The sequence below is a fragment of the Clavelina lepadiformis genome, chromosome 1 (assembly GCF_947623445.1).
Source record: "Clavelina lepadiformis chromosome 1, kaClaLepa1.1, whole genome shotgun sequence".
Lineage (NCBI taxonomy): Eukaryota > Metazoa > Chordata > Ascidiacea > Aplousobranchia > Clavelinidae > Clavelina > Clavelina lepadiformis.
Genome location: NC_135240.1, coordinates 20,094,581 through 20,106,516, shown reverse-complemented (window position 1 = coordinate 20,106,516; position 11,936 = coordinate 20,094,581). Strand labels below are relative to the sequence as shown.

At 34.6% G+C, this 11,936-nt stretch overlaps 1 protein-coding gene across 2 annotated transcripts; it reads right to left on the bottom strand.

The window, feature by feature from the left end:
• Nucleotides 1–181: 181 nt before the first annotated feature.
• On the bottom strand, nt 182–8,378 carry LOC143450712 (uncharacterized). Of its 2 annotated transcripts, XM_076951379.1 has the most exons (6): nt 8,194–8,378; nt 7,622–7,773; nt 2,047–2,491; nt 935–992; nt 700–797; nt 182–393 (listed from the first exon to the last, which is right to left on the bottom strand). In XM_076951379.1, the coding sequence occupies exons 3-6, from the start codon at nt 2,348–2,350 to the stop codon at nt 197–199; spliced, it is 657 nt and encodes a 218-aa protein (XP_076807494.1). In that variant the 5' UTR covers nt 2,351–2,491; nt 7,622–7,773; nt 8,194–8,378; the 3' UTR covers nt 182–196. The 2 variants fall into 2 exon arrangements, with proteins under 2 accessions (XP_076807494.1, XP_076807487.1); XM_076951372.1 differs by having other exon boundaries at nt 7,622–8,378.
• Nucleotides 8,379–11,936: the final 3,558 nt, after the last annotated feature.

Sequence of the window (11,936 nt, the reverse complement as noted above, 5' to 3'; positions counted from 1 at the left end):
CCCACTCTTTACATTTTCTACAGCTTATATACTGTAAAAATATAAATAAAGGTGAGTGTTTGGTTATAAATAGGTCACACGGCCCATTGTTAAAAATAGAGTGGTGTAGACAAGACAGTCAGGTTAGGGGAAAGGAAATGTAAAAAAATTGATTTTATTTAATTAGGATTAAATTGAAGTTAGATTTAGATTAAGATTAGGCTACCATGTAATACCTTGGAAGATAGGTTAACAAGGAACCGGAGAACATAGAAATTTTTCCGTAAAATAATGAAAGTCTGTAAAACTGCAGTGCACTTGCCTTGGAAAACATTAACTGCTTTCGCAGCGTATTGAGTTGTCCTATCATCTGCGAGAGTTTTCTTTCTTTTTCGACCACAAAAGTAGGCAGGTCTACAACAGTAAAACAGCGATTGTTACACCAACTTTGATCTTAACAAACTTGAGGCAATAAACAATATACTGTCGACAGTATGTCAACAAACGTGCAATTATAATTAATACCTTTCCGTAGGGTGATGACAGGACACAGCACAGTCAATGCAAAATAGTTATGCAACCTAGTACTGTTTGCAGCCTATAGCGGTACAGTAGTTTGACCAGTAAAAATAACAGTACGTTCTACATGTAACACGAAATTGTCTCTGACAATATGCTTTTCCTATGAAACGGAAATGGTATTTTTGTAATATAAAGAACCTGTTTCCGAAGTCGCTTTCGAGAATTCGTATTCATAACAACGTCCATTGCCTGGCTGCAATAATTCGTCGTTGTCTAAACAATTGTCTTTGGAACCACTGAAAACATCATTAAATATCGTTGTTATAAAATTTTAATTTCAATTCGGAACGCAAATCCAGTAGTGCATAAACTGAAGAAAATTGCGTAAACAAGACAACTAAAACACCAGAATTTTGTACACAACAATGCTTACCAGAGTTCTGCATTGCTGTGGGTAATTGCTCTAACATTGTCGCGATTCGATTGTAGCACTAATTGAAAAAAGTCGAATTAACTTGGCAGAACAAACAAGTTGCATCAGTATTATGTTGTAAATACGTTGCGAAATGAAACTTGTAACAATGACGCAACTGACCGTTCAGCATTGTACTGTCATACAGAGACGAAGCTTAGAGCGCAGACAATGGCTAACTCCGACAGCAGAGCCGCAAACGTCAGTTTGCAAGGAAATGATCACAAATCTCTCGCGACATTTCGCATGATCTATTCCAGTATTTATCATTTCGTCCCTGACTTGTGGTAATCAAATTTCACAAAACAAAACGTATACCGAGCTGCCGTTTTCCCATTACTGTAAAACTACATAAAACCCTCTGGGATCCCAACAACAATAGCTGGTGTAAAAGCAGTATGTTAAGCAGCTATTAAACACGATACACCCATCGGTTAAATTCAAATGTCATTTACACAGTGGATTAAAATCGGATTTAGCCAAACGATTTATCGACTTCGTCTAACTTAAGTTAGACAACCAGCTGCAGATATATTGCACTAATATAAGTATTTTTTTCTCGTACGCGCATTTCCTGGTATCAGACAACAATGATAGGAAAGCGAAAACAATACGTCGACTGATAAACCCAAACACAGGCTTCATATGAACTGAAATGGTACCAAGCGCACAAACATTTGTCATTGTTGCTAGCTGTAACAAATGACTTAACGCCGTTTTGTAACAAAGCGTAAACCAGTAAGTAGGCCGTCCCCCCAATGCAAGGTTCTGCTTAGCGCATTAGCAGAACGCCAGCAGTTTTTCGGTGTCTACAAAGACCATGATGAAATATGTGGAAGTTCAGCCATTGTCGGATCAAAACAGTTAAAACTGAAACTAGCAGTTAAAACGAAAACTAATACGCCGCATATTTTCGACGCCATATTTGCCAAAGGCCGATTTTCCGGCATACTATGTCTATTTTATACGCCGTTACAGGACATGAAACAATAGTCACTTTAATGGTTATCTAAATATTACAAAGGTATTTCGGTTATCGGGTGGGTAGGTTACAGCGAGGAAAGAACACTTACCACCGTTTGTTCTGCGATCTTTTCCCGTTAAAGTAGCTTCATCAAACGAGTCGTTTGTTGACTCATCGTCGCTTTTTTTAACATCATAGCATTGATTGTTCATGTTCAAAGTCTTGCAGTTATCCGCATTTTCGCCTTCAACATCTACTTCGATTCCACCATACAGACTGCAGTTTAGTTCGGGAGGCGTCGACGGAGGGGAGGGAGGCGACATACAAGAGAAGTTTTGCGGTGAAGTCCTGCCTTGGTTAGCATTCGAACCCGACGACGAGTCTAACGGGTTCTTCTTTACTGCGACCATCATCTTCTTGATGCAACAGTTGGACAGGTAAATTGCTCTTGATTACGTTTGACTCCAGTCGCTGATACACAAGTCCAATGGTTTTCAATGGCAGAAGTTACAAATATCTTCAAACGTTCATGCCAAGGCAATGGCAACGAACTCCTAAAACATGGAAAGTAGAGTATAGAAATAAACACTATAGCTTTGCTTTTATTCAATTTCCAGTTCCTACCAAACTATTACAACTGCTTTGTTACTATCTGCTTTTCAGTCATCTCACACAACCTCCACCACAGAACATGTCACTCCTTCATCTGGTTACGCAGGCTATCCGCTCAATTAACCAATAGTGGAAAAGAGAGCCACACATTGTGTCGCGTAAAAGGGGAAAAAAGCTTCGAGAGAGGAAAGGAAAGGGTAATACTTGTTACATGCTTTTGTTGCAGTCGGCTGCCTGTGTTGTTCTCCAATATGTGACAACAAATAATTTTGAACCAGCCATAATACACACGTTTATATCATTGCTCATTTTCAGGAAAAGGTTTCGAGAATATTTACAAGATATCGCTTCCATACACACCTGGCTCGCCATGACGCAACGGTTGTTTGGCTAAGCTAAAGGCTGTTTTTCGGTAATAGGCGTAGCAAACGCGCCAAATTTTGCTCACCACGTGGTTGATCTATCTAAATGGTATTGCCAGCGTAAACAATGGCTATTTACAGCCAAACACGACGAACTCATTTAATTCTCTTGCTTCTATTTTCTTGTCCCGTTGGGCAGATTACAATAAAACTTCGATTGAAAAGAAGAATTGTCTCTAACTTGCGAAAGCCTTTCATTAGTGAGCTAATAGCCCATTATTGTATCAGATGGCACTGGTAACAGTACAATGACTAACACGCGCAATGTTATCAGTAACACTACCAATTGGTGGTGAACAAATTAGGTTACCAAGTTTCCTTTGTTCAGTTGTAGGGCTTTGTTTAACTTGTGTTTTTATCCTAGCGACTTAAAGTGTTCCCTGTGCTCATCTGATCAAAACGAGCACACAATACACAATAGTGCTTGCGATAAACATCCCAGAAATAAATTGACTTGAAAGAAATCCCCGGTTTTGCTCATGAAACCACTCATCGCATGACCCATCTCGTACCTATAAAGCACCGCCCATGTATAAAGCCGCAGATTCCTTGATAATAATCAGCTTGAAATAAATATGCACTTAATCAACCTTTTCAATGGCGGCAGTCGAATATGATCTACAATTTAATACGTAGATGAAAATAAGGCGTTGGGCTATGGTGGACTAATAGTGGACACAAAATGAAGACCGTAACACGCAGTGTTTTTAAGGTGTTTTTGGGGATCGGAACGTTCTCTGAAAAATTATCCTTTGCGTCGACAATAAGGAATTGGTCTTCAAAAGCTGCGGTCTCTGAAAATTTCTTAGCAGTTACCAAAGCTAAACCTTAAGAAACACTGGTTACATGTATGGTATAGACAAGAACGCCTGGCTTGGTCAAGGAAAACAAAAAATGAATACTTTTAAAAGAAAATCCTGAAAAAAGAGCAAGCTAACATCGTAATTTGGAAATACAGTACCTTAACCTACCATACTATTGCAATCCCAAGTTCAGATTATTATTATCTAAGCTAAACTTATAACTCTTCCTTTAAACATTGCTAAAAAAGTTCAGTTAATTACATAAACTTATTTATAATCAGCCATGTTAATTTAACACTTTTCACAAGATTTAAATGCTTCTGTTTTAGAAAAATCAGGATAAAAAGAGATATTTTGAATGTTTTGTTAACTGCTTTTTGAATATTTATTATCATTAAGCTAGAAATGTTTTTGTGTTCTTCCTTATACCAATGATAGAAAACCGACTGTAATTGAAAAATTCGTTTGTTAGAAGTGAAGCGTAAAGACAATAGCAGTAGCTATGACAAAGGCTTACCTTGTCAGGTACGCATTACGTTTTTATCCTAACCTTTACAAGCGCTGAGGCAAAAAAAAATTACCGATCTCATAAAAGAAAAATATCTCCCTTTGTGGGCGTGAAAGTCCAGCCTCCCTTTACGGACCCGAATGACGTAATTGTATTGTTATTAGGTCTTGAGTTCTTTTCTTTGTGGTTGAGGTTAAAAACTATCAACGGCGACAAATTCAACCTAGTAACTTAAATTTTGTTTTGCTGTAGTTTTCAACTGCTTGATGTTATGCCGCACCAAGCGATTGTTATTGCGTTTGCTTTCACCCCATTAATCTTACATCTTAAAACCAAATGTATTAATGTAAAGTAGTATTTTGCTTAATTGCGCACCCCATATTTGAAACAAGAGTTGATCTATTTCATTTTTAGACAATGTCACGCAAAATTATAACCAGCTATTTCTAAGGCGGTTTGAAAAACCTACTAAGTACATTAGTTTTAACTGCGTTATCATTCCTGACAATTCGTCTTTAACCAACAAAATCCAATGTATGTTGCGCGTGACGTCGTGGGTTTTATTGTTCTACCTCGTGTCTGTAGCCAGCGAGGCTGTCTTTGTTTTCAATCTTTTTCTCTTTTTTACGCAATGCGTTTGGGTCAGTTATGTCTTCACAATTGCTTTCTGGCCTGCATTTTGAGTTATTTCTTGCGCTTCACATGTACATCATGTGCCGCATATAGAATAATTCAATCGAAAATTAATACGAACCGAAATCGTGACTGAATTTAAGTGGCTGACTTAAATCATTCAATAAATATATATGTGTCAATGAATTCCTTTTATAAACACTTTTTGCTGATGATTTTCAAAAAAAGGTGTTGAGCTACACTCGTATTATTTTATAAGAAACGTTGGTTTGAAGTTTCTTGCAGCTTCGCCTTTCGTTTCTTAACTTTGGGCACAGCTTTTGTTGAAAGAATTTTTTACAAATGCTTTCTTATCATAATAAAAGCTTTATAACTTTTCAAAACTTGAATATTTTTTCAACATAAGGTGCACAAAAAAGACTGAAATTGCCTTAATAAATTTTAAAAAGCAGAATTGATATTTACCGTAAATTTTTGAAAATGGTCATTATTGATATACAATTTTTGCACATGCTATTTAAAACCAAAACAGCAAACAGCCGATTATGCAAGTCACAAACGAGAAAACTTTATATACTTATCGTCGGGGAGATTGATTAACTGTTGTTCGTTTACTTATTCAGTTATAAACCTACTCGTAGTTCAGATCGGTTACCTGTTAAATAACTTGCTATCTGTTGTAAAACATTTAATATGAATTTATAGAAAACAGAACAAATTAAATCTATATAAATTAAAATAAACTTAGTATGATTTGAAAATCTACTAAAAATTCAAATAAATCCATAGCGAAGATTGCAGTTTTTAATAAATTCGTAAAAGTTGATAGAAACCCAAAAACAAGTTAAAGAAATTTATGTTATTCGAAAACAAATTACAAAAAATAAATAATTTTGAACAAATTTAAAATCTATTATAAATTTAAATAAATTCTAATCAGAGAACAACCAACGTTTATAAAAAAATTGATAAGCATAAAATAAAATAAATTGTAAAACCTCAAGGAAATTCAATTAATCCGAGAAAAAATTCAAATTCAAGTTCCAAAGAAGTTCCAAAGAAATTCAATTAATTAATCAGAGAATCGATTACTGGAGTTATCAGTTATTTTACCTATTTTCAAAACCGTTATAACAAACTGGCTTAACGAAGGTATCTGCCAATTGTACATGGCAAAGTTGATAGGTTTATATTACATGTTATTCCTAAAATTGTTATAACACATAGATTCTCAACTTTCTCATGAAAAACTGGCCTAATCAAAACAAGGAAAAACAGTCTAAACCAATTAATCGATGGCCGATTAGTTGTATTGGTTTTAATTAAACCAGAGCTTTTAAAACTTGATTAATCTATATGCTTTGACAATTTCAGCAATGGCCAATTTTATATTAACATCAACTAATCTTTTATAAAACCAACATCTATTAATTGACTAAATAGCTGATTACGACAATTATATTATCTGCGATTAATCGGTGCAAGCCTAATTTATTTAAATATACTCAAACTTCAATGAACTGGTACAAGTTTGTATAAATTTTTAGAATATTTAAAAAATTATAAAAATTGAGTTCTATGCTGTGTTAGAGCTTGTTGAAATTTATTTAAATTCTTATAAATTCATTTTAATTATGATAAACGTGAACGAGTTGTTATAAATGTATTTTATTTTTGATAAAATTTATTTCGTTTTAAATAAGTTAATTGAAATAAATAAATTATTTAAGTTTGCGTTAATATGTTTAAATATGTACAAAACCATTTGAGTTTAATTGAAATGAATTTAAATGGGTTTTTTAAATCCGTAGTTGAATTTGGATGAATTTAATTAAATTTACCTGCATTTGTACTGATTTATATGAACTAAAATTACTTCTTTAGTTTCATAAGAATTTGTTTCAATTAATCAAAAAAATATTCAAACTTATAGAAATAATCATGAATAATATGTTTAAGTTACAACTTTAGCGACAGGTAGCAAGTGATTTAACCATTTAACTTGGTAGCCCGCTTGAACTTTAACAAAGTAACCAGCAAGAAATTGGTAAGCAACTACAACTGCAAATCAGAAACTAAATAAGTGAAAAGCAACCTGTAACTATAACTTTACGTTGCAAATAAGTAACTGAATCAGCAACCTGGAAACCGGTAAATAATTTCACGCTTTGAATGATCAGCTAAGTATAACCAAGTAACTTGTAACCAACTACATGCCGGTCCTTTTCTTTGGGTTGGCCTGGGATTATAATATATTATAAAATATAGTTTCTTAGCTCTTTGGAAAAAATCTTTACATTTTCTTATCAAGAAGTTCTCCAAAAGATAGGAGTGTACACACTGCTTATAGAATACGTTGCATTTGACATTACACCAATGCCAAACAATAAATTACAAACTAGACAAATTCAATTGTTTGTCAAATAATAATGCTTACAAATTAATATGCACTTTTAAACCACTATATATAGCGTTTAAGATGCCTCATGTCTTATGCATTTAATTTCATAAATATCTTTCAGTTTTATTTTTTACTTGGCCTTTCATTTCTTAACTTCGGGCACAAATTGACCATCTAATTTCATTACAGACTTTTTCAATTCATAAGGGCATGTATACTTGTTTTAAATGAAATGGTACAGAGAAAAGACAATATTAGCCGTTATCAGTTAAGAAAATATACATCTTCGTAAAATCAAAACTTACCTTTTCATGTACAAGTTCAGTTCAGTTCAGTCGTCTCTTACTTTCACAGTAAATTGTCTTCATTTTCTGCAATCTTGGCATTGAAATAGCTGCCCAGAGTCGTCATGACTTGAGTCATTTTTTTCAAAACTCAATTTGACTCGAGTTCAATTCTATGAAAGTACAAAAAGGACTTGACCCGAGTCATTTCTTTTTTATTACGTTTCAGTATGAGAGTACAACGAATCGGATTACATAAAAGTGTAACTTAGAATGATTTCATTTGTCTACGAATGCGTACGGTGCAGCCAAATGAAGCAATGTATTCTAAACGTTTGCGGTTGGTAAAAATGGCAGTTTTGCTATCTATCTGACTTGGTTTCGAATATTAATCGACTCGACTCGACTTAACTGTAGTCACTTCTACTAAAATACTCGACCTGACTTGAATCTTAAAAGGTAAATGACTTGACTTGCGTCTCGAGTTTGATGACTTGGTTACGACTCTGGAGCTACCACGACCAACTCGCAAACCTATGTCTTCTGTGGAAAAATACCAAATAAGATATAGAAGATTATAGCATAGTCTATACCTTTAAAGCTTTTTACGCTCTTACAGTGGAATAATATATTTGTATAGCGATTCTGGTCATCCTTGCAAAAACGAGTTGAATGTGGGTTTTAGAAATTGCAATAATTATAGCTCATAATTATAAACAGTCGTTTATTCTGCCAACATAACTTGTCGCAGTAAACCTTGTAATATTTGTAACTGTCATACAGGAAAACGTGCTATTTAGCTATGCCTCGAGCGAATTCAACTACCCATAATCCATGACGTTGTTTCCAAAACGAAATACCAGATGAATTTATTATCTAACTGTTCAGATACTTTTTCTTTATAAAAAATATGAGGACGGCGGATATGCTCTAAATATATCAAAAAATGCGGTTATTAAACATTGCCTTAATCTGCGTTGACACCGCAATCAGAAAATTACCTTCAATCCAACACCATATACAGTATATATGAAATATAATGTATATATGAAAGACAAAGCCGAATATATGCTTTTCGTATGGCAATTTTCCGTTGCCGGCATAAAAGTATAACGACCTTTGTTTTACGACGGAAATATGATACCAACTTGATTTGAATGCGTCATAATTCCGGAAAAGAGAACAATTGTACCGGACCAAATAACTTATACCGAGTTCTCGTATAATGCGGCGGGTATTTCCAGCCACTCCCGTAGTTGGTTTAATGGTTGCAGAAGTCGTTTTGTACAAGAGTTTATTTCTTCAAGACTTGATGTTCCGCTTTAAAATGAGTAAGTGGAAACTTTCTTAAGTGCTTTTGTGTGAACGTATTCATTGTGACAGACAACAATTTTTTTCCATTCTTGATCACATCTCATTTAAATTGATTATAGTTTGTACTAGACACATGACATGCTTAATGGAATTTATGAAAATATGATAATAATGGAATTTTCGAGCCTTGTGAAATGGATTAAGCGCATTTTTAAGCAACCACTGTTTTAATGTCCTTGTTGTTGGATTTTGCAAGCAGGTTTACGAGATATAGTTGTTGGGTAGTCTATACCCCATATAACAGATTATACGTAGATACAAAAACCCGCTTGTTTTTTCCAAAGAGAATACCAAACGAACATCTTGAATTATGTCCAAGCATTAAGCATATTTATAACGTAGCCTAAAAGTGAAACCATGCATGTACAATTGTACATGCATGGAATTAGCCGGTAACTATCCAGCGGTTATGAACCATGTGCGACATAGTGCGGTAGCATATGAGTCAAAAACGTCCACAAACCATATCATAATCTGACCATAATTACAACGATTTTAACATGTCACTCCATTTAACAGAAAAATACAAAACGAAAAATGACGCCTAAACATAAAGTGTGTATAGATGCAGTATAGACAAATGCTGTATGTAGAAAAAGTTGCAGGACAATGCTATACCAATACCAATAGCATAGCGCGGAGAACTTTCTTTTTGATTAGTTTGCTTACCTATAGTTATAAAAGCTATATTTTATTTATTTATAAATTCATATCTTAGTAATCTAACAAAGTAATTTAGACCGCTTATTATGATCGTAACAAACTTGTCTTAACTTCGAATTCGAAACTATAAAAATTTCAGAGCTTTCCAAAGACTCAAAGAGGCCTCTATGTGGTTTCTTATAAGGGTATTTTATAAAAAATGAGTGTAACCGGATGGAAGCCCGTTGAGAGCATTGTATGTAAATGGTAAAACTACTGATAACCTAAAGTTTGATTTCCTCCGCAATGAAAAATGTTTACTTTAATTGTTGCGAAAAAGCATGTTTTTGGGCCAAAGGTCACCTTAATCCATTTGTCATTGTTACACAGTTTCCTACCACAATTTGGAAGTACAGTGTATTACTACATTGTTCAATTTTATTAAAATAGTAGGCTATTGGCCAAACTAACCCAAACCCTCAAAGTTCTCCGAAGTTTCTGAATTTATTGACAAGTTCTTCCTTTCTATTGTGCTATCTCTTGTGCGTTGACATTATACCGGTGCAGGTATATCACTATGCGTTCCCTTCGACAGCATGTAAATAAGTGATATCACGGAAATTTTCTATCGCTCAAATTTTCTGTGACAGATTAGAATTAGGCAGTGATATTTTGTTATCTCTTTTTTGTTTTGCAGTGCACATTTTTTTCTCGTACTCCTGTCCATCCAAAATAAACATTATGTTATAACAAACTGACGTACTTTAAGCCTTGTTTTTATAGTGGAATCACTGATTATCGTCAGTGTCCAGTACCACCATTTTTCGCCAAAACATTGTTCTTTTGATGCGAAAAAGTTTAAAGTGACTTGAATCGAATTGATGTTTAAAATTAAATTGCAAGTACGACAACATTTTTATGTTTTGAAGCGAAATTGCAGATGTTAATTTAGCAAATTGGTATTACCATTTGAAGAAGGCCGGGAAAATTGCAACTAATGCGTTTGTTAAGGACCAAACAGAAGCGGTTACCACGTTATAACTTCACCGAATACTGATCCATGACGGGCTATAAATGACTTCATGCAAGTCGGTGTTTGAATGTGTGCAGTACCTAACTGGGTGGGTGAAATAGACATCATGGTGTAACATTGTCAAGAGAACGAACAAATATAAGTAACTGCCAGACGATTTTCTCGTGATGAACAGACTCAGTCAAACTCTATTTAACACAACAATTAAGTCATTTCTGTTCTTATACGCACGTGTATTTCAATTCACGGGACCTCCGGCTGCAGCCCATAGTAATCCACGACCGGCATTAATTCGTCACTGTTAATGACTCTTCAGGAAGCCTGAGTGTCTTTCCCAGCAACCGCATCAGTATGATAAGGCTAACATGACTTCCATTTCAAAGATTTGGTGTAATTCAGTGTTTCTTAACGTGAGGCAAAATTTCGGTGGGACTTGGCAAAATTTTGGTACAGTGTGTGAATTCAAATTTAACGAAGAAATATGTATTCATTTTTCGCAAATTTCACTTTGGAATTGAGCAAAAATGCAACTGTACTTGTTCAATAGCGTACTAAGGAGGAGGGCCACCCGCAAGCCTTATGAACCCAATTGTTTTAAATGCCCTCACGAATCAAATGTTTGGGTGCCATAAGGTTTGCTTTGCATCTTTAGTCCATTTCGTTCGTCGCATTCCTTAGTTTGTGACCATTTATCAGCTATAATTTAACTGAAAAAAATCGAAATGTGGCGCATAACGAAAACTACAAATATAATAACTGAAAGTTCTGATTTTCCATAAATCCTCGAGAAAGTTGATATTCGTCCCAGTAGCACATAGGCTAGAATAAGAACGCGAGAAAAACTTTATTTGAAATTTGCGTTGCAAACTGAACAAAAGTAAATGCGAAGACCATCCCCACTTCAGCACGTGTTAATCAAAATATACCTCACAAGGTCGTCAGGATAAACGAAAACGTAAAGTAAATTAAAGTAAAATGTTCCAAAAAATGAATAGAATTATTTTTCATAAATTCGGCTACTTCGTCTGGCCTTGACCACCACAGTACAACAAGCGTCTACACGGCGTTCAAAAATCGTTTTATGCGGCCTTTCAAAATTGTACATCATAAATAGCTATTTTTTGTACGAATAATTGTGGGATTTACATTTTATTTCAAGACGTTCTACTAAGCTTACTGTTTGAGAAGCATAAAACTCAAAATTTTTACACTTCATGCATTTTGGGCCAGGTACGACGTGGGCAAACACCGGAGTTTTGGACACAGCTTTTAAAAACGTTTGTTATT